Consider the following 24117-nt stretch of genomic DNA (forward strand, 5'->3'; position numbering starts at 1 on the left):
GGAGTGCAGGATCCTTTCCCCTTTATTTTGAGGATTAGGGAAGAAGGATGGCAAATGGATAGATTGGTTGAGAGCCACACTGGACATCACTTTAGGCATAAAGGAAGGATTAGTCCTGAGGGAGACCCTGTCAGCATGAAAAATAATGAAGGGTTCCACAGCCATAAGTGCTTGCAGCTCAGACACTCTTTCTAGCTGAAGTACTGGCCGGAAGCAAGGCTGTTTTCCAAGAGAGGAATTTTAACTCTGCTGATGTTGCAGGCTTAAAGGAGGGTAGCATGAGCTTTTCCAGTACAAAGTTAAGGCACCAAGCAAGGTTAGCTGCTCTCCTTGGTGGCCTTAAGTTGTTTGCCCGCTTAAGAACTGTTTGATGACAGGGTGAGAGAAGAGAGGTGGTTCAGTGTCGTAATGAGCCGAGATGGCAGAGGCATGGATCTTACTGGAGGAGAAGGATAGACCTCTGTGAAGTAGATCTGCTAAGTAATCCAGGATTAGAGGTAGGGAGGGCAGTGCTGTGTCCTCTCCTTTAATTTGAATCCAGGAGCAATACCTTTTCCACTTATCCGCATAGGATTTCCTTGTGCTGGGTCTTTTGGCTTCAAGAATGACGTCTAGCACCTGTTGGCTTAGGCTGGTCACTGGGGGAGAATTCAAGGAATAAGCCAGGTTGTAAGATTCAGGGTTTGCAGTTGTGGATGCAAGATCTGTCCCCCCTGCTGAGTGAGGAGGGTTGGGCTCTAGGGTAGGTGCCAGGGTGGCACCGGTGACAGACTGCGCAGTAGAGGGTACCAGTGCTGGCTTGGCCAGTCCGGGGCAATCAGGATTGTCCCTGGTTTGTCCTGTCTTATCTTAGTAATATTCTTGAGAGAAGGGGCAGAGGGAGAAATGCATAGATTGAGAGTTTTTCCCACTGGAAGGATAGGGCATCCACTTTCCAGGCCCTGCTGGGAGGTGTCCTGGTGCAGAATTTTCTGAGCTGGTGATTGCAGGGGGAGGTAGAGAGGTTCCATCTCTGGGGTCCCCCATTTCTGTATTAGAAGGCTGAAGGTGCTGGGCTCTAATTGCCACTAGTGTGGGTCTAGGAAATTTCTGCTTAAGTCATCTGCCAGTGAGTTTTGTTTGCCTGGCAGGAATTGAGCTTGCAGCTGGACATGGCTAGCCTGCAGAGTGGGTTCCCCCCTGCTTGTTGATGTACCACATAACTGTGGTGGTGTCTGTTTTTTATTAGCAGGGGTTCTGGTGAGAGTAGGGATCTGAAAGCTGTTAGAGTGTGCTTAAAAGCTAGCATCTCTTTTTTTTTTGATGTGCAGATGAATTTGACTTGGGCTCCAGTGGCCCTGAATACACTCGTCATCCAGGTGTGCCCCCCCAGGTATAGTCTGATGCATCTGTGGTTAGGGTCAGGGTGGCATGGGGTTGAGTAAAAGGAAGTCCCTTGTTGTGGCTGCATGCTGCTGCCCACCAAAGAAACTCTGTCCTTAGACAAGGTATGATAGGAATGACAAGTTTCCAGGTTCTGAGAATGTTGGCACCAAAGACTTTTTAAGTACCACTGAAGTTTCCTCATATGCAGTCTGTCATATGGAATTAGTAGGATGCAAGAGGCCATGAACCCTAGGGCCTGCAGGACTTTCCTTGTGGATAAATGGGTTCTGGTGGCCATTTGAGTGAAGTAGCCTGTCAGATTGGCATTCCTTACTTCAGAAAAACAAGCCTATCTGGGATGCTGTGTCCAAGCTTGCTCCCAGGAATACAATCTTTTGACTGAGGACTAGATTTGATTTCTTTTCATTGATAGTGCACCCCAGGGAGGTTAGAAGGTTCTTTACAAATGTCAGGTGCTGCAACAGCCTTTCCAGACTGTCTGCCTAAATTAGGCAGTCATCCAAGTACGGGTACATTTGAATTTTTCTGTCTGCAGTATGCAATGGCTGGAGCCAGGCATTTTGTGAATATTCTGGGAGCAGTGGATAAGCCAAAGGGAAGTGCAAAGAACTGATGATGCATAGATCCTGCCCTGAAACATAGGTATTTCCTGCATGAGTTCTTGATAGGGATGTGCAGATAGGCTTCTTTTAGGTCTAAGATGGCTAACCGGGCATCTTTGGCCAGCAAAGGAAGAAGCTGCTGAAGGGTGAGCATTTTGAATTTTGGTACAACCAGGAAGGTGTTTAGAATGGAAAGATCTAGGATTGGACACCAAGTGCCCTCTTTTCCTGGGTACCAGGAAAAGTCTGGAATAGAACCCTTGACCTATCTATTCTGCAGGAACAGGATGAATTGCCCTTATGGACAGCAGGGATTGGACTTGGTTTTGTGTCTCTGCCCACTGGTTTGGAGGAATGTCTGGGAACCCTTTTGGGGTTGGCAGTGAGTGGAAGTACAATTTGTACCCCTGGGATACAATTCTGAGGACCCATTGGTCTTTAGTGATGAAGTCCAGTTTTCTGCATGATGGGCAAGTTTTTTCTCCTAGGGGCACAAGTAGTTAGGCAGAGGTGAGGAGTGGAGTTGAGAAGTCATTGTGAAATCTTTCCATAAGGGGGTGGCTTAGTACTCCCTGTTTTAGAAGTGGAGGCACACCATTGCTTAGATCTCTGCATACCCTGATACTGTAGTCTGGGGGGGGGGGTCTGTTTCCCCTGGGTCTAGTCTGAGACGGCCTTGAGGGGGCTGGAAAGGACCAATGCTTCGAGGGACAATGCCTACTGAATCTAGGAGGCTGTACTTGCAAGAAATCTTTGACTGCCTGCATAGATTTAGCTTTTTCTTCCATCTTTTTGAGAACCTCTTCTGCTTTGGTGCCAAACAGATTGTCCTTGTTCAAAGGAGTGTCTAGTAATTTTGATTTGACATGGTCTGACAAGGTCTGCTCCTTATGCCAAGCATGCCTTCTCAGTACAGAACTAGTGACTGCTGCCCTGCAAGATGCTTCTAGGGTGTCAAAGCCACATTGCAAAGTATGCTTGCTGACTTGGCTTGCAGAATGCATAAGCTCTTGTAATTCTTTATTTTCTGCACAGTCGGTAAAGGTAGCCAATTTTTGCTTAAGTTCCATAATATGTTGCTGGTACTTCAGCATGTGAAATGGTAATTCAATGCCCTAATGGCGAAAGTTGCAGAGGTGTATACTTTTTTACCCCATCTGTCTAAAGCTCTGGAATCACTGTCCAAAGGGGTGGGGATTCACAGCTGTAGTTGCTTTTATACCTTTAGGTGTCTGACGGATTACCTCTGGGTCAGCAGTAGGATTTTTTAAAAGAAATTTGTGAGTCAGGGACTCTGCAGTGCCTGTCTGGTTTCCTAGGAGCAGGGGAAAAGTATCGGGAGTTAGACTGGAGTCCATAAAGACATAATCCACAACATCCAGAACTGGGGGTATTGCTAAAGAGGTCTATGTTGTGACAAATCTAAAAATTCTCAGTCTCTTTTTGGACTGAGGATAGTCCTGGCATTCCCATTGGAAATGCTCTCAAAGTATGTAGGGTTTTACCAAAGAAAAATCCTTTGGAGAAGAAACAGTGGAAATGGATTCCTCTGCATCTTAATCCTCATAAGCAGATAAAGGCATCTCTTCATATTCAGAAACCTCAGAGTCATCAGACTCTTGGTTTGTTAAAGCTGCTGGGGACAAGTCTCTTTCTCTTAGCAGGGGAAGGCTGGCTTCCCCTAATCAGCATAATCGGGTCTTCTGCCATTTTAAAATTTTGATGTTGTGGCAAGGAAGCAGGTGCTTGAGTTTGGGTAGTTTTTAGATGTAGCTCGTACTCTTGGCCTTAGAAACTCTGTCATTTTAGACAGAATTGAAGATGTGAAAGAAGTCGCTGGTTTGTGTCGAATATCAGTAGTGAGAAGAACTTCCTCAGAAGCCGGTGCCTGCACAGCAGCTCTGGACCCATCCAAGGAAGAGACATCCGCAGGTTTTGTAGTCAAAGAAAAGTCTCGCGGAATACCGGACTTTGAACGGGTCTTGGTAGCGGCCTGCAAATCCACTGAAGTGGGCATCAGGGGCTGCAAAAGTGTCTCACTGAGTACTGGCGAACTGGTGACTAGCTTAATGGAAGCATCATCGGCAGTTTTGGACCTGTGCGGTCTTGTCTCCATCTTTAGCCTTACTTTTTTTGGAAGATCGGTAGTCGGATGGCTTACCGAAGCCATTTCGAAATACGGAGATCGAGAGCGATAGTATTTAGCAACAGTAAGGGCCCAACTACGAATAATTTGGGCGTTGAACAAAGCACAAAACCAACAGCGAGGTGCATTTTGGTCTGGGCCTAAACAAGTGATGCAGTAAGAATTTAAATTTCTGTGTGGTATTTGCTTTCCACAGGAGAGACAATTGTTAATTTTTTCTGACATTGGTTAGAACAAGAAAAAAGGATCCCCCCAAGACTTCAGGATGATTCAATTCGGAAACGAAAACTCGGGTAGTGGCCAACCGGCACTCGTGCAAACTGTTTCTGCTTTGGGCTCCTAGGCAAGAAAGACTGATGTAATAGTGTCGGCTGCCTGTTTTTATACCCCTGATGACCTGACGTCAGTCCTAGAGCGTAGACAAACCAAACAGAGACTGGGAAAGCTGCAACACTTTATTCTGGTACCTCGGCTGAATGCCTTCAAAGGAATAAATGCATTGATGCTTGTTGCACCTTATATACTGTATGACACCAATTAATATAATTGACAATCACAACTTAATTGACCCATAGAATTTAAAGAGACATAATATAAAAGCATGTATATGTTGATTTAAATACATGCCACACAACACTATGAAAAAGTGCAATAATATGTGCAAAAAAATTTTGTACAAAAGACTGTATATAAATAACTGTGTAGCAAAACTGTGTACAAAAACACCTGAACAACACACCTAGAAAACCTTACATACATAATACAAAATTATATCGTAAGATTGACTTCTAAATTCATGCCCCTAGGTTTTAAAGTACTAAATTTCAAAATAAACCTACTTTCCAAATTTAACAGACTCTGTAAAAAGTTTCCAGTATTATGAAATTCCGGCTTAGCAAGAGCACAAAAAAATAATGAGTCAGAACTACCATTATGAAATAAATTAAAATGTTGAGAGACCGGGCTATCATTTCTGACATTTCGAATATCCCCTAGATGTTCTAAGACACGTATTTTTAACTGCCGTTTAGTCTGACCAATATAAAACTTAGATGGAACACAGTCACAACCAATCAAATACACAACCCCACATGATTTACAATTAAAAAAAATTGTGAGCAGTGTATTTGACCCCATTGATGAGACTGCCCGATAAATTTTTTACTTTTGAGCAAATCTTACATTTTCCACATCTAAACATGCCAGAAGGTAAATTGTTGATACTACCAGACATGCCACAAGTTTTCACTTTAGATTTCAAAATTTCCTTAAGGTTGGCATACCTGCCATAAGAAAAGGAAACATGATTTGGAAACATGTGACCAATCTCCTCATTATTACAAACCATAGGCCACAAAAACTCGACAATATTCTTTAGCCTCACAGAAAAAGGGGAAAATTTAGTGACAAAAAACAATCTATCCATGTTCACACGAACAGCCTCTTCATCCCTAGATTTAACAGCATAAACTTTCCCAAAATTGTAACTTTTTTTGTTGGGATTAAATAATCTATCTAAACTTTTGCTTATTAAACTTTCAGAATATCCTCTCATTAGCAGTCTTTGTCTTACATTTTCAAATTCCAAATTCCAAATACTCCTCTCAGATGTATGTTCTCTAGTGCGTTTAAACTCCCCAAAAGGGAGTGCCTCAATTAAATGGGCCGGATGTGCGCTGGTAGCATGTAGGAAATTATTGGAAGCTGTATGTTTCTTAAAGGGTCTAAACTGGACTATTCCTTCCTTATCCACATATAATAAGATATCCAAAAATTGGATCTCATACTTATCTAAGCTGTATGTAAATTCTAAACCAAACCTGTTCTGATGCAAATTAAGAATGAATCCTTCAAACTCCAACTTATTACCCTTACATATGAAAATTAAATCATCAATATATCTGTAGTAAGACACAACTTTTTTCTGAAAGAAATCAAGGGTATATAAGAAACTGATCTCAAAATAGGACATGAACAAAATTGCATAAGTAGGGGCAAAATTAGCCCCCATCGCAGTTCCCTCCCTCTGGAGAAAAAAATTTTGTTCAAAAGTAAAATAATTGTGAGTTAAAACAAACTCCAAAAGCAAAATGAGATAAGTGGTTCGAGGACCCTCTCCCAGGATTTTGGCAATAGCTTCTAAACCAAATTTTGTCTTAATACTGGTGTAGAGAGCCTTAACATCCACCGTAGCCCAGTAAAAGTTACCCTCCCATTTGAAATTTCGCATTAGGTCACAATATTGGTTGGTATTGCTAATGTGAGAACTCACATTTTTAAGTTCTTTTTTCAAAATGCTGTCCAAAAATATCCCCACATGCTCCAAAAAACCCCCACAACAGGACACAATTGGACGGCCCGGAGGGTCCTGTAAATTCTTGTGTAATTTTGGAAGTGTGTAAAATGTAGGATCCCTAGGACTAGTTATATATAAACTTTTCACATCCTTACTGCTAAGAAAACCAAGCCTTTCACCCCTCTCTAAGAGGTCCAGCAATTCAGAATTAAATTGAGCAATAGGGTTAACAAATAACTCACTGTAAACACCCTCATTGCACAAAAGGTCAAAATTCATTTTTAAATAATGGCATTTGTCCATTACAACCCAGTTGCCACCCTTGTCTGCAGTACAAAAAATATATTCATCAGAAACTTCCTTCATCTGCTTCAGTGCCAACCATTCCTGCTTTGTGAGATTAAATTTAATAAATTGTTTCAAAAACAACAGATATTCAATTTCTACTTTTTTACACAAAACATTTTCAAAGACCCTTAATACAGCTGAGCTCTTAGGAGGACAAAAAGAACTATGTGTAGGCAAACGAGGCATGGGTAATTTACCACAACCAGTAAAAAAACGTTCATTGCTCTCAGAAGAGTTAATGAAAACAGAACTGGCCCCCATAATGGTGTTTGACTCAAAGCAAGCACTATTTTCAACATCATATTCATATATAGAAAGGTCCATTAAAGGATCCTCTGTTATTGATGAATACTCGGTGCTAATCAAATTGTTAGTGTCAACGTAACTATCATTTGAATCATTTAAATCATTAACATTCAACACAGAATTTGAGTTTAACAAAATATCAGAAGCGTTTTTTGATTCAAAAAATACCCTTAAGTAAAGTTTACGACAAAACCGCTTGACATCTAACAATAAATCTGAAAGTGCAGGCACTTTAGTCGGTACAAATTTACTGCCCTTTTCAAGTACCTTTTGCATATCAGAAGTAACAGTAAAGTCACTTAGATTAACAATCTGTGTATAATTACCAGAATTATGAGTCCCAAAAACAACATTGGACCTCCGCACAGAAGTACAGTTCAAATCCAACAGAGAAGCTTCACTAGTATCTTCGGTTCCGACCCTTCTGTCGCGACTTCCGTTTGGACCCCTGTCGAAAGTTCCATCTACCTTGATCTTCCATGTCCGAAGCTGCACTTACAACTTCAGTACTATTAATGCTTTCAAAAGAAACACTTTTTTTGCTTGTAGCTGTATCTGAAGACGAGACTGACGAGTCCCGACCGCTACGTGAACCACGCGAACCACGTGAGCTCCCTTCACCGCCCTTCATTTGGAAGGAACCATTCTTAGTTTTGCGTTGCCAGGAATAAATCAGATTTTTACTGAAATCATTTACATCTCTGTTTAACTTCTTTTTCTTTCTTGCAATTGCGTCGCATTCAATTTTTGAAACCTCTTCATTGATGCCTTTAATAGCTGAAAGGAATGCTGTATCAGAATGTTCAGCAGCTAACGCGGCCTCACCTTCAGCAATTTGAGTTTGGATTATACCCAAACTTCTCCGGTTACGGTTGATAAGGATCCTTAACCAATTAAGAGAACATTGCAGTGAAGCCGCTTTCCACTCCTCTAGAAAAGCACTCTCATCCTCAGCAAACTTATAGGCAGGCAACTTATCGATTCTTAAGCCTCTGGGTGTAATGGAAAGTTCAACATATTTCTCCAACAGGCGCAAATCATAAAATAAAGAAGTCTCTTTTATTCTTAATTTTTTCAGGTCATCAAACTTTTTATCAAAGGAAACGTTACCAGATACAGTCCACGGATCAAATTGTGCCAACTTGCTGTCCCTTTCTTTTGCTAAGTTAGCAAACAAAAAACCGCTTCCATTCAAATTTGACATGATGGAAATTCTCCCAATCTCTGAGAAACAGATAAAGCCAACCAAACAGCAAAACGAATGTAGACAAACCAAACAGAGACTGGGAAAGCTGCAACACTTTATTCTGGTACCTCGGCTGAATGCCTTCAAAGGAATAAATGCATTGATGCTTTTTGCACCTTATATACTATATGACACCAATTAATATAATTGACAATCACAACTTAATTAACCCATAGAATTTAAAGAGACATAATATAAAAGCATGTATATGTTGATTTAAATACATGCCACACACAACACTATGAAAAAGTGCAATAATATGTGCAAAAAAATTTTGTACAAAAGACTGTATATAAATAACTGTGTAGCAAAACTGTGTACAAAAACACCTGAACAACACACCTAGAAAACCTTACATACATAATACAAAATTATATCGTAAGATTGACTTCTAAATTCATGCCCCTAGGTTTTAAAGTACTAAAATTACTACAGATATATTGATGATTTAATTTTCATATGTAAGGGTAATAAGTTGGAGTTTGAAGGATTCATTCTTAATTTGCATCAGAACAGGTTTGGTTTAGAATTTACATACAGCTTAGATGAGTATGAGATCCAATTTTTGGATATCTTATTATATGTGGATAAGTAAGGAATAGTCCAGTTTAGACCCTTTAAGAAACATACAGCTTCCAATAATTTCCTACATGCTACCAGCGCACATCCGGCCCATTTAATTGAGGCACTCCCTTTTGGGGAGTTTAAATGCACTAGAGAACATACATCTGAGAGGAGTATTTGGAATTTGGAATTTGAAAATGTAAGACAAAGACTGCTAATGAGAGGATATTCTGAAAGTTTAATAAGCAAAAGTTTAGATAGATTATTTAATCCCAACAAAAAAAGTTACAATTTTGGGAAAGTTTATGCTGTTAAATCTAGGGATGAAGAGGCTGTTCGTGTGAACATGGATAGATTGTTTTTTGTCACTAAATTTTCCCCTTTTTCTGTGAGGCTAAAGAATATTGTCGAGTTTTTGTGGCCTATGGTTTGTAATAATGAGGAGATTGGTCACATGTTTCCAAATCATGTTTCCTTTTCTTATGGCAGGTATGCCAACCTTAAGGAAATTTTGAAATCTAAAGTGAAAACTTGTGGCATGTCTGGTAGTATCAACAATTTACCTTCTGGCATGTTTAGATGTGGAAAATGTAAGATTTGCTCAAAAGTAAAAAATGTATCGGGCAGTCTCATCAATGGGGTCAAATACACTGCTCACAATTTTTTTAATTGTAAATCATGTGGGGTTGTGTATTTGATTGGTTGTGACTGTGTTCCATCTAAGTTTTATATTGGTCAGACTAAACGGCAGTTAAAAATACGTGTCTTAGAACATCTAGGGGATATTCGAAATGTCAGAAATGATAGCCCGGTCTCTCAACATTTTAATTTATTTCATAATGGTAGTTCTGACTCATTATTTTTTTGTGCTCTTGCTAAGCCGGAATTTCATAATACTGGAAACTTTTTACAGAGTCTGTTAAATTTGGAAAGTAGGTTTATTTTGAAATTTAGTACTTTAAAACCTAGGGGCATGAATTTAGAAGTCAATCTTACGATATAATTTTGTATTATGTATGTAAGGTTTTCTAGGTGTGTTGTTCAGGTGTTTTTGTACACAGTTTTGCTACACAGTTATTTATATACAGTCTTTTGTACAAAATTTTTTTGCACATATTATTGCACTTTTTCATAGTGTTGTGTGTGGCATGTATTTAAATCAACATATACATGCTTTTATATTATGTCTCTTTAAATTCTATGGGTCAATTAAGTTGTGATTGTCAATTATATTAATTGGTGTCATATAGTATATAAGGTGCAACAAGCATCAATGCATTTATTCCTTTGAAGGCATTCAGCCGAGGTACCAGAATAAAGTGTTGCAGCTTTCCCAGTCTCTGTTTGGTTTGTCTACATTCGTTTTGCTGTTTGGTTGGCTTTGTCAGTCCTAGAGCGACAGCAACTGATGCAGAAATACCAAGTGTCTGGTATTCGGGCTGACTGAGGGCTACCAACAAGCAGATGACCCAAGTGTGATGACTGCAACAGTGAAACACGGAGAACATCAGCCACCATTATTCCCTTGCACAAAGGTGGTGCTTCCACTGCCCCAGGGAACTACAGATCTATTAGTCTGACTAGTCTTATCTGCAAGGCCATGGAGCGACTCATCATGGACCTCATCAACAAAGCTATAGGTAATCTCCAAACACCTGACCTTACTCAGTTTGGATTTGTCAAAGGGGGATCATGCCTGTTAATCCTGGTGGTCTTCGAGATAGTCACCAAGGCCCTGGACGAAGGGAAATCTGTGCATACAGCCTACCTGGACTTAGCCAAGGCATTTGACACTATATCCCACTCAGGCATCATTGACAAACTCACCCAACTAGGCATCAACCCTTATGGCATTAGATGGGTCGCCAACTGGCTCACTGACAGAACTCAGTCAAAATAGGGGAATCCACCTCCAACAGCAGACCTGTAAACCAGTGGTGTTCCACAGGGATCAGTCCTGGGACCTCTGCTGTTTGGAATCTATTTCTCCAAAGTACAACCAAAAACTAAACGTCTGTGGCTGACAAAATTTGCTGATGACTGCAAACTGGGGGCGGACGTAGAATCTCCAAATGTCAACATCCTACAAGAGAGTCTTACACAAACAAAAGATTGGTGCCAGAGTCATGGCCTTGAACTCAATGTAAAAAAAATGTATTATCATTCCTTTCAGTAAAAGCGATATTCCTGCTAACTAGCATATTAATAGCAACACCTTAAGTACCCACTCAGTGGTGAGAGACCTGGGCACATAGGTTGACAGCAACCTTACCTTTGACCACCATGTCTCCACAGCAGTAAGAAGGGCATTCTATACTGCTCATCTCATAAGTAAGGGCATTGCCTCCATAAAAAAAGGTTACAACCTCCCTGTACTCTTCCATCAGTATAATAATGGAGAACACCCCTTTTGGTATGTACCTTTCCAAGCAACTGCATCAATTGGAGAAACCACAAAGGCTCCTCACAAGGAAAATTCAAGGTCTTCAGCATCTGTCCTATTGGGATTGTCTGAAATCACTGTCACATTATTCTGTTTCATACAGGCTACTCAGAGGTGATCTCTGCCTTGCATACAAGGCAATCTCTGACACTGCCTTATTGGAAATCCTGCACCTCTAAGTGTTTCACACTCCAAAGACCTTAACCTGGTATGTGACATTAATAAAACCTGCTGGAGGAACAGATTTCCCAGAGGTTACCACAGCTTTGAAACAGACTCCCATTTCATGTGAAATAGAGCACCTCTTTTTCCCTCTTCAAACGCAATCTGCACGGTTGGATGGATGAAAGTAAATTCACCCTGGGGGTTCCACCTGTGTACCTTTTGGATGAGCAATTGGTGATCGTTGCTCGTGGAAATAGGGATAAAAACTTGACTAGACTTGTAAGGTCCCTAGGGCCATTAACCTAGCAAATTCCTATGTATGATGGGCAAGTGTCTGCACATGTGGATGAGCATGCATTTCTGTGGGCATATGCCTAGGTAAGCAAGTATGTGCAAGTGAACATCTGTGTGAGCAAGAGACTGTGTGTGCATGTGTGTGTGTGTGTGTGTGTGTGTATACGTGCATGTATTTGTCTGTGTGAAAACAAGAAAACAGCAGTTAATTTACATACAGTAGCCATAAAATGCTGTTTTGTAGACAGATGGCCACTGCGTAATGGTCATGTGTCATTCTGGATCTGTGTGCACATGTGTAATTATTGCATACATGGAGTAACAGAACTGGGGAGCAAGGTTGGAATGACACTGGCTTGAAGCTTTACTTGGGGGATAGTGGTGTTAGTAAAATGGACTTTCTGAAATATCTGTGGGGTGTCCTGAGTTGACATGTGCCAATACTTTTCACACCTCTTGGCCATTACATCACTGTTTTGGGGAAAGAGTCAAAGCCCCACTGTTCAACAATACAAGTAATGTGAATGTATGTGCATGTCTGTGCATGTGTGTGTCTGTTGGTGAAACCGTAATGGGTTGCAAGATGTGCAGTTGTGTACTGACAAGTCCTGATAAGGTGATGAGTAGCAAATGTCATAAGACTGGGTTTGGAGACAAGTGTAGTGGCATCAAACAGACTTGCCCACATTAACCATGCATCATTGCTATGGGTATATATGACATTGTAAAATAAATATGGTGTAAGTTTGTACTGATACCTGCTTGTGCCCTGCTGAGGGGGACACTTGTGAAAGTGCACTGGACTTGCTCTAATAAGTAAGGATAAGTGTCCTGAGCAGACATCCATCAATTGTTTGCATTTGCCAAAGCCACTACAGCAGTGTTTTGCAGAGATGTGGGAAAAGCCTCTAAGGTGAATGGTACGTTGTGTGGGTGGCTGTATGTTTGTAGGGAGTGGAGGTGCCCCCTTGTAAGTGTGGTATGACTGTCATGCATTGTCAAATGGAGAGATTAAGAGTAAAACTGTGCTCAGTGTGGTCCCTAGTGATTTTATCATTGCTTGACTGAGGCATACACATTGCCCTGTATTTGTCAGTAAACTGTGTGAGCTCCCTGTTTGGAGTATGGTATCACTGCTACAGCTGCTGGTACTGTGCCAATACATGCGTGTCGTGATGTATGTACATACCTGAATGATTTGGTGTAGCTGCAATGGAGAAAATATAAGGGGTGCCAGATCGCTTATCAGCATATTTCACAAGTATCCCTAATTTTGGCTTATACTTTTTGCTCTGACATACTACAGTCCTTAATTTTTGAAAATGTTGGATTCTATGAACAAATGATGACATCCACTGCAATTAGAGACTTTTTTCTTCAGAAAATGAATGCTAATTCAAGTAGTCTTATGATGTGAGCTTACTAAATCCGTAGTATTGCTGTTTTCAAAAGTATCTGATTTGAAAGCTTTCTCCATGAAATCTGTTGCTGAGAGGTTGAGAGATGTGCTACAAGTATAGAAAGCAATAAGTAACAGAAACTACTGAGTTATATCATAGGCTTGGGAGGTCATTGTGAAGAAGAAACTAAGAACTGTTTCATTGTTACGTAAAGACTGGCATTAAATACCATAGTTCAGTATATGTTATAACAGAATAGCTATGCAAAGATAACCAAGTGAGCAACCAAACTGCAATTCAAGTACAATATTTTACTGTGCACATTTTAAGAAATGGATAGATTAACTCTGGATTGATGTGTGTGTGCGCACCTTTTTTTTTTTTTTTTTTTTTTTTTTTTTTTTAACTTCCAGGAAATCCTATTCAGAGGTGAAGAAACATATGAGAGAACTGTTTTAGTGGCATACTAAGCTCCGATTTGTTTGTCTGTCATGCAAAGTTGACTAGTTGACTCTAGCCAAGCTGGAAATGTGACATTCTAGCTCACTGAAAGACAGGAGACTATAGAAGTAACTTGGTCTGGAACTGAAACTTGCCAAACTATTTTTATTTATTTATTTATTTATTTTTTTAACAAAAATCTTTTATCTCAGTAATTTGTTGACACTTTTGCAGGCTTCTTTTCAGAGAATGTGTAGTATATCAGTTGGAACAGCATTTGTAAAACTCAGTGTAGACCAGTCACTAGGATTGTCACCTTTCACGGCTGTTAAAACTGTCCCAAAGACACACCCCTTCCACCTCCCATAACCCTGTCAATTTCCTCCCCTCTCCTGCCCACTTTCTACCCATTTTGTGACTTTACTGCCATCATCATCTGAAGAGGAATGCCCTCTGTTTGCATTCCTGATGCCTTCTGTGAATTTACTATGCTTTTCTGTAAAAAAAAGTATTGTAAATCTCCAATTTAACAAACTCCTATAGCCTGTTTCTTTTCTAAAACACAGTACCAGAGTTTGCACAGTGTTTTCTGGACTACCAGACAATAGGTTTGATTTCCGGATAGTCCGGGTAAAAAATCTAGGTGGCAATGCTACAATAACACATGATCTGCAGACTCTCAGCTTTGGCAGTTTTTTTTCAGGTATTCCATTCTAAGTGAATGGAAGTGTAGTCCAAGAACAAATGGTAGGGCTACTTTTTCTCACAATCTGAGCTCTCACTGTGCATTATGGGACAGATTTAGCTTTGCAAAGAATCAGGATGTCTGCTCCCCATGAGGACAGGCAAGGATTAAAAAATAATAAATAAATACATTTAGGAATGAGTACTTATTTTGCTGTAGGCCGCTTTGGGAGGTGCAATTCATGGCAAGATAAAAATAAATATGTATTTTTTCATCATTTGCCCACAGTGGTCCTTTAAGGATTATCAGACAGAGCAAACAGACCCAGCCAAAGTCAAGGAAAGGGAATGAGAGAAAATAACATGACTGCTGTGAATGGTATCACCAAATGTTTAGTGCAGGTATTCCCCTCTCATAAAAAATGGAATTAAATTGCTCAATTAAGAATCTAAAAGAAAATGTTATGCAAAAATGTAAATACAAAAAAGCATAAATGGAAGAAACAAGTCCAGAAAATAAATGCATAGAGGGAACACCAACTTTGATAAATTAAAGATATGCAAGCATAAAAGCATTTGTCAAATATATATTTGTGAGCATTACTCAGATGAACAGAGACTAGATATATTACTATTTAAGTAATAAAATGGAGAGACATCTTACAAGTACTGCACACCCAAACACATTAATAAAGTGATCTGCAGCGAATCAAGACAGTGCTGTAGCTATAATGACAATTCGTAATGCAAGTGGAAAATTAAGATGTCACAGAGAAAAGTAACTGTACAAACCATATAATTAACAGCTACCTGATCATGTATGTGCCAGTGACACTGCAGGTATGTCTATCTCTCTAGAGGAAGGCACTGCAGCTAACATTATGAAATACTGGTGTAGTGGGTGTGCTGTCAAAGGTGGCAGCAAGATAAGGCACTAGCACTTAAGTAAACTGTCCCAAGTAGCACTGGCAACCTGCTGTGTTTAGGCATTTACCAAGAAGACATACGTATAATGATGCACTCATTTTGTTTTTATTGGACAATCCAAATGACACGAAGCATCTTAGGTGAAATCATGCAATTTACACAACACAAAGTATTGAAATAAGGGATAAAAACAAAGATTTCCCCATTTAACTTACTGGGTTGCATTCTTCTATTCGAAAAAGTTGTTCTGCTGTGCAGTGTTCCAAAACTGGCTCTAGAATATCATACGGCACTCCTCCCACCTCATAGAGTACTGCAAAACAGACCAAGTCACCACAGTCTCAGAGCATGCAAAATGAAAACAGATCTCTGCATCCAATGTACCAGTGTCTATAAAAATATTTAAGGTGGTATTTTTTACAACCCTTTCCAGAAGCATCAACACAGTACAAGTACAGAAGACCCCCAAAAATCTTGAGATGATAAAAGTATATATAACGGAGAGATGTGTTTTTTAATGTTTCTGCATTTATTATTTCTGGTTTCCTATGTGTTGCATATACTGACATTTCGTAACCTATAACTTGGCTGGCCCCATAGACCCTCCTTTTCTGGGACACTACCCAGAATAAAAATACATTGGCTCACATCCTGGTACAAAGTTGAGTTTTATTATATGGGGTAGATGAGGAGTGTGGGAGGCCATGTCAGACAATGGTTTACTCAGTCTTCATCCATTTCCGTCTGCCCTGAAACTGATTCTGAACACTCAGTGACATTGTTATGCTATAGAAGTTCCTGAGGCCATGTTTTACTGTAATGACTGCATTTTCCATTATATCTATCACCCAAACCCTACAGAATGCTTAAGACAGAAATGTTTTTTTCCCCTTATCTTGTACAGGCCACTGACAACCAATAACATTTCTGTAATCAGGATGCACACACAGCAGCTGACTCCTAGTTATATGCCAACTGACTGGGCAAGCATTTGCTATCATTGCTAATTTTTTTTTAACATTGCTCTTGTGAAAATTAGTCTTCTGTGATCATCTTTAAATTAATTCTGGAAATGCTGCAAATTAAAAACTTACAATCAATGTTGTTTTTAAGGACTCGGATGCACTGCTCGTATAATGACAACATCTTTGAAAGGAAGATTGGCTTGGATCCTGAGAAGACTTGCATCTTGCTGTTCGATCTGCGTCCTGTGAACTCAAAGCTATCATCATCTGTGTTGGGCACAACAGCAACAGCTGCAAAAATGAAAATATGCATGGTAATTCCAAGAAACATTATGACACTCTACATGACATAAGTTCTTAGGTACGTACTAGGCTAGCTGTCCTAGCTGACCATTTTAAGCCTAGCCAATTTCCCTTTTTTTCTGCTTCAATTAATCTTTTCCATTTAGAGTTTGCCCTTACCCATCCCATGGGATCATGGTGGATAATTCAATAATTATACATTACCCCCCAATGAGAATAACTAGGATATCACCACAGATAACTTGAGAGGACCCATGAATGGGATAAAGCATTTAGGGGCTGCCTCTGCCCATTAGTGCACAGGGGCAGTCCTGAGATAAAATTTGTTTCTCACCCACAGATCCAAGTTGTGTTTGAGTATGTATAGGGAAGAAATATGTTTTATCAACAGGGAAGAACTTTGTTTTATGTGGATGGGGAGTCTGCTACAGAGCAGCAGTATCCTCAGAGATGTTCCTGTCCCCACCAAACCATTCTGTTGATGTTGTAGACATTTACATCCCTAAACAGAGTATTGCTGATGTGCAGTAAAACCCATCAGAATTGAGTCGAGGATGCTTTGTATGCCAGATGTAAGTCACCTCTTAGCACTCTGTAGGATACAGTGTATAGAAACAGGGCTATGAGTCAGTCCACTTAAGACATGTTCAGGATTTGTATTCTTTTAGTAAAGTATCTCTGTGAGCGTTCCAGTTGTTGCATGTGTCTGGACAGATACATTCCAAAGGGGGCATTATATTCAACGACTGGCATAATAAGGACTGAGTAAAGGGGGCAATGACATCCCTAGGTGTAGACACAATCCCTTTAAATCAGTCAATCACATCCGTAATATAAAAGGATACCAAAATGTATCTGAAAATTCACAACAAATTGCACATCTCCAAACCTCTAAAACTTGTCTTCACTCTCACAAAAAGATTTAGAGAGTACTGGGGATCAAGACATTTTCACAAATTCACATTAGCACATATACAATAATTAGTTTTCAAGAATTCAAATGATAGACAAATGGTCCCCCCTCAAACTAATTTAAATTCCTCTTCACCTGGAAAGCAGAATTTTTTATCCAGAAAATACATAAAAAATCCTTCCGTTTTTCTTAAAACTGGGCTTGTTTGTGTCTGTAACAAAAAGAAAATCCTTAGAAACAATTTTGGTAGCTACATCCCCACCCACTAGAGATTCATAGGTTCATACTAGGCTACCTACCCTAGGGCATTTATAAGCCTAGCCAGTGTGTCTGGCTTTCGCCACCCATTTTAAATTTTGCTATGCCCTTTTTCGAGGTTAGTATACTGTGCCTCTGTCTAACAGTGACACAGAAGTGATACCCGGGGTAAACCTACGATCTCCAATCCACTCAAGATTCTTCTTGAAGAGAGTCAATGAGGGACTCTGCCTAACCTGGATTGGGATTTTATTCCAGAGTGAAGGGAGCCTCTGGGTTATGAATCTGTCCCTCCAGCATGTCCTATTTCAGTGCTGAGGTTCAAGTCTCTCAAGTGCGTAGCTCAATGGGATTTGGATTTTCTGAGGTGCAGCATGCCCATTAATTCCGGGTTGGACATGGCTTTATACATCAGGCACAGATGCAGGCGGTATGCCACTGAGTAGAGCTGGAGTTTCTTTAACCGGGCAGCATATGGCATCTGTTTGAGCCCTTTGATCCTCTTGGTGAGGTACTTTTGGGGTCTTTCCAGTTGCTGCAGGTGTCTGGTAAGGTACATCCCAAAAGGGGTATTGTACTCAATTATGGGCCTGATGAGGGATGAGGAAAGAGGCACAATGACCTCTTCTGATCTAGATGTGAATCCCTTCATGATTAGGTGGGCTATATAAAATGTTTTTCTAACCACTTTGGCCACGTGGTTGTCAAATGAGAGATTGCTATCAACTTGGGTCCCCAGGTCCCTAATTACTTCTTCAGTACTTAATGGATTACCACCTATGTGGTAATTTGTGGGCACTTTGTTTTTGCCAAAGGGGATGACTATACACTTTTTGGCGTTTAGCTCGAGGCCATGGCTCTGGCACCAGTTGTCTGTTTTTATGAGGCCCTTTTAGAGGATGCTTGTGTCGGCTGGAGAGTTAATTATGGCGCCCAGTTTGCAGTCATCTGCGAACTTGGTCAGCCACAGTCCTTCCGTGTTGGCCTGTACCTCAGAGAAATATATACTGAACAAGAGAGGTCCCAGGACTGAGCCTTGTGGGATGCCACTTGTAACTGGTTTGGAGTCTGACATGGCTCCAGCAATTCTAACCATGTGGGTTCTGTCCTTGAGCCAGTTTGCAACTCATCTAGTGACATAGGGGTTTATATTTAAGCTGGTGAGCTTATCTATAATGCCTGAGTGGGGTATTGTATCGAAGGCTTTTGCGAGGTCCAGGTAGGCTGTGTGGACCACCTTCCCCTCGTCAATGGCCTTGGTGACTGTTTCAAAGAAATCGACCAGGTTTAAGAGGCAGGATCTGTCCTTAAAGCCAAACTGGGTAGGATCCAGTGTCTGTAGGTCCCCAATATCTTTATTTATGAAGTCCATGATGATCCTTTCCATAGCTTTGCAGACCAAGCTAGTCAGGCTTATGGGGCAATAGTTTCCAGGATCCGTTGAGGCACCACCTTTGTGGAGAGGGACCACTGTTGCTGTACGCCACTCTTTGGGTACATATCCTGTAGTAAGGCTGAGATTGAACAGTAGTTTTATGTTTGGGTTTAGCTCTTCTTGTAGTTCATGTAGGACGCAGCCCGGGACACCGTCTGGTCCCATTGATGCTGTGTTTTTTTGCTTTGGAGAGGGCGGCTCTTACCTGAGCATCTGAGAGATCAGGGGGGCAGCACTCTGCTGGGATAGATATTTGCCCTTTTGGTGGGGGGGGGGGGGAGAAGTTTGCGCTGAACCGGTCAGCTAGGATGTTGGCAATGTCTGCGGGTTCGGTGTATTTTTTGTCATTTTGGACTAATTCTGAGCATATCTGGGAATTCCCACCCAGGTTCCTAACATAACTAAAGAAAGCCTTGTGGTTATCCTTAGTGTCCTGTGCGATTTTTCTCTCGAAGCTGGCCTTAGACGATTTTATGAGTGCCCGTAGTTTTTTGCTAATACTGATCAGAGATGCCTTCCCTTTTTGGGATTTTGCTCCATCATGTAGTAGCTTCCTCCTTCTATTGTATAGCTTGTTTATGGCTGGGGTCCAACCAGACAGGACATCTGCCTTTGGAGGATTGGGTCTTGGTTTTATTTGGGATTGCATGATCCATGCATTCCTGAAGGTGTTCATAGAATGCGTTTATAAAGGATTCTGCGGTCTGGGCCGTATTTTCCACAGGCCCGGGGGCTTTGAAGGATTCCACCTCGGTTTTGAGGAGTGTGAAATTTGCTTTAGAGAAGTTTTTCACTGTGGTTTTCTGGGCAGGGGGTGGGGTCGGGATGTGAATATCCAGTGAGATTAGTTTATGGTCTGATCTTACCAGTGAGGGATACACTTCTGGTCTGGAGCATAGAGTCCCCATGTTGGTGATGATCAGGTCCAGTATGTTTTGCCCTCTTGTGGGAGTGGTAACAAGTTGTTCCATAGCATTTGAGTTTATAAATTCTAGGAACCTTTGGGCTAGGGTGTTGGAGCTAGAATAATGCTCCCAGTCTATGTTTGGGTAGCTGACGTCACCCAATATAATGGTGTTTGGAGAGACCTTCATATTTTCCAGTGTTCTCAGGAAGGCCGAGTGGGGTTCCTGGGTTTGGGAGGGTGGTCTGTAGCAGGCTATAAACTGGAAGGCAGTTTTACCCGGATTCCAGCGTGTAGCTTGCAAGACATTTCCCTGCGAGCTACATCGCCGAAACCAAATGGCTGCATCAGCTCTTTGCTGTAGTGCAAATTGGCTGAAAAGCATAGCCGCTGCAGCTGTAATCTATGAACGGGCAGCTACAGCCGTACGGGATGTGTAACGCATTCCTTCTTCTCATTCAAGGAATGCATTTATTTAATTATTTATTTACAACAAAATAAATAAATAATTAAATAAATGCATTCCTTGAATGAGAAGGAATGCGTTACACATCCCATACGGCTGTAGCTGCCCGTTCATAGATTACAGCTGCAGCGGCTATGCTTTTCAGCCAATTTGCACTACGGCAAAGTGCTGATGCAGCCGTTTGGTTTCGGCGATGTAGCTCGCAGGGAAATGTCTTGCGAGCTACATGCCGGAATCCAGTTTTACCCACTGTTAGTTGCACATGGATAGTCTCTGATGCTTCATGCTGTGCCACCAACCTGGAGGTGTGGGTATCTTTGATGAATATTGATACTCCCCCTTAGTGTTGTGGTTCGGTCCAAGTTTTGGGGCTGAAAAGCATGGTATGAGGTATAACCTGGTAGTGCTGGGGTGCTCTCGGAAGCCTTGAACCAGGTTTCTGTTACTGCACAGATATCTATGTTCTCCATGCTAAGGAGAGTTTCGAGTGCGTGCATCTTGAGGTTTAGACTTCTGGTGTTGAGTAGCATTACTCTTAGTTTCTTATCCCTTGTGATACCTATGGAGGTGGGTTTGTCTTTTCAGCCTTGCCTAAAAAAGGCACTATGGGGGTAGCAAGAGCCTTTGCCAATATCCGAAAGCCCAGGGGTGACAGGTGCAAGCCGTCCCTAGCGAAGCATCGTGGCTTGTCGAGCATGTCATCCCAGGCTGACAGGCATTGGATCCCCTTGGAATGACACCAATACTTAAGCCAATTGTTGAAATTGATCATCTTGTCTTCATATTGTGGCATCATTCTTGGTGAGGGTAAGATGCTACTCAAGGTCAGGGTCATACCGGCCTGGGCTACATGCTCAGAGAGATCCTTTATGTCTCTTTTCATGTAGTCCAGGGAGGCAAGTCTCAGGTCATTCACACCAGCATGGACAATGATGGAGTCATATTTGTACTTGCCTTGGAGTGACCCGAGTGCTTGTGTTATGTGGCGGATCCTAGCGCCCAACAGGCAGCTCACCGTGACCTTCTCCTTGTTCAGCCTGGTGAGCGGGACATCAGTGTGCCTGATGATAGAGTCACCTATTACAAGTGTATCAGGTGTGTTGTTTAGCCTTAAGGGCTATGACTGTTCGGCACACTGGCTTTGTGAGCTATGTGTTGCACGTGTTTTGTTTTGGGGTAGCGGTTGCTTGGGTGTGTGCTTTGGAGGTCTCTGCTGCTTAGGCAGATTTTTATTTAGAGCTTCCGAGTATGTTTTTGTGTGCTTGGTTTGCTGTCGTGGTAGGTCTATGTGAGACTGGAATTGTAGTGAGTGTGGTTTCCTTCTCCTCCTGACTGGTTACGCCAGTACTGAGTTGAGAGAGCTTAGCCTCCAGTTTGGCTATATGGTTGCATCTCTCACATGTGTTGGAATTTGTTGGGAGGAGGAGAGGGTTGTCTGTGTACATGAGGCAGTTGTAACATTGCCTCAAGATTCCCAGATTCACCAGCTGGACCAGAGAGGAGATTGACAACTGACCTATGGACATGCTAGAACAGTATTGGGAATTCCTTTATAATTGAAAAAAAGGGCCAATGGGGAACAAGGTACTCGATGGGAGTTTGTGAGGGTGTAGTGCTTTTAATTTTTTAGTGCTGACTTATGTAATTGCTTTAGTGAGCAAGTGCCAGGTAACTTAAATGCAAAAATGACAAACAGTAACTTTCTTCCAAGTGAAACAAGGAAATAAGTACAGTAAGCAATGCAGATATCACTAGGGATCCACAGAAGCGCTGAAAAGCCGCGTTTTAGGTGGAATTAGCGTTTCAAGGAAATAACAAGCAAACAAACAACAAGCATACAAACAAAGCTAGATTCAGCAGGCCTGGATCTAGTCTATGCTACAGAAAACAAGGTGTACCAATTTCAGTAAGAAACAGTTCAAATATGCAAGCACTATAAGCCTTTAACCAGAAATTCCCAGCTCAGAAGGGCAGAGTCCAGCCTCTCCTCCCACAAGAGTGCAGACCACGAACCTTCTTAATGTAAAATAACTGGCCTGAAGCCCAAGTGCTTAAACCAAAACTAATACACTTTTAGAATAACAGACACTGAGTCCTCAATCAGCAGTTCCCAACTTAGAAGGATGTAAGCTACCCTGTCTTGTATTGGTAGATGACCCCCATCTCCAAAACAAGTTATAACTCCAGATCATAGTTAAGAAATGTACACAGAGTCATTCATACTTCAGCAATTATATTACCCACTATGGGAGAACAGGGCATCGAGTCATCAAATCTAACATTTATGGCCACGTTCTGCTCTGCTTCTGTAGAAGCAGCTTGAGGTGCTGCATATTTCAGTCCATGCACTATAGTGCTGCAGCATGGGTAAATGGAAGATTCATCACTCCTAAGATTCCCTTCCCTGATCAAGTAAACGAGTACATGTTTTACTAGTAAAACTCGACGAAATTAATTACTACACCAACCTTCAAGCCAAACACCAAAAACACCCTCAAAAATGTTGGGCAGCCATAAACAAATCACTACTACCAGGCAAGACTGGTACTCCCTCTCCCCACTTAACTCAGACAGCATTCAAACTCAATTTAATAAATTCTTTACTGAAACAATACTGACCCTAGCCAACCAACACAGAATTCAACACATACCCCCCATCCACTGAACACATCACTACTCACATTAGGAACAGCTCCTTCAAATTCCAGCCAATCTCTACAGATATGATAAAAAATGACCTCAAAAAATGAATGCCCACTATCTTGGCCACAGACAAACTAAAAGGAGAATTCCTAAAATCTGCTGCCGATGCAGAGGCCTACCCTATAGCTATTCTAATTAACAGATCCATTTCAGAAGCTACTCTCCCGAAAATCTGTAATACATCTCACATAATTCTCCTGCATAAAGGAGGTATCTCCACTGAACTGAAACTACCGACCTATAGCAAAAATACTTGAAAAGTGCATACACTTCCAAATGGCTGACTACTTGCACACACCCAACACGATTTTTGGCCTTTCCATAGTACCACCACTGCCTTATTGTCCTTCTCCAATACAGTATACTCTCATAGAAACAATCGTAAATTTGTCTCTGCCACCTTTCTAGACCTATCAAAGGCCTTTAATACAAGAACTATTCGAATTAGGACCATCTCATCTCCCTGTAGCCTGGTTCCAAAACTATTTAGCTGGCTGCCAGCAAGCAGTGCTATGGAAACAAAAACTCTTCCACCTTCTTCCAGTTACTATTGGTGTTCCTCAGGGCTCAATTTTTAGGCCCCCTGTTTTTCACCATCTATACCAACAAGCTCCATTCCTCCACCCCCAATGCATCTGTCATCCAATACGCAGATGATTCTATGTTAATTTGTGCAGCTTCCTCACTACAGGAAATTCACACATTAACAAGAATTTTTCCTCTCTATTGAAACCTGGCTATCCAATATACAACTCATTCTAAACCCTACTAAAACCAAACTTCTACTTCTTAAACCCACCAAGTCTACCTCATCCACATCAGGTCCCGAAGCAATAAGACAATCACTCCCACAGACCACACCAAACTCATGGGCATAGAGATAAGCAAGCTAAGATTTGATACTTACATACCCCAGACAATC

At 41.3% G+C, this 24117-nt stretch overlaps 1 protein-coding gene across 2 annotated transcripts in view; it reads right to left on the minus strand.

Moving 5' to 3' along the window:
* LOC122795551 (elongin-A-like) overlaps positions 1–24117 on the minus strand; it is a 1176755-nt gene that overhangs the window by 363658 nt on the left and 788980 nt on the right. For both annotated transcript variants that reach the window (XM_044063776.1, XM_044063777.1), the window contains 2 exons: positions 16343–16504; positions 15464–15561 (listed from right to left, as the gene is read on the minus strand). In XM_044063776.1, the coding sequence (XP_043919711.1) occupies positions 15464–15561; positions 16343–16504 (260 nt within the window). The remainder of the gene's footprint in view (positions 1–15463; positions 15562–16342; positions 16505–24117) is intronic.

This window comes from Protopterus annectens, chromosome 2.part2 (genome assembly GCF_019279795.1).
Source record: "Protopterus annectens isolate FY-2018-M chromosome 2.part2, PAN1.0, whole genome shotgun sequence".
Classification (NCBI taxonomy): Eukaryota; Metazoa; Chordata; order Ceratodontiformes; family Protopteridae; genus Protopterus; species Protopterus annectens.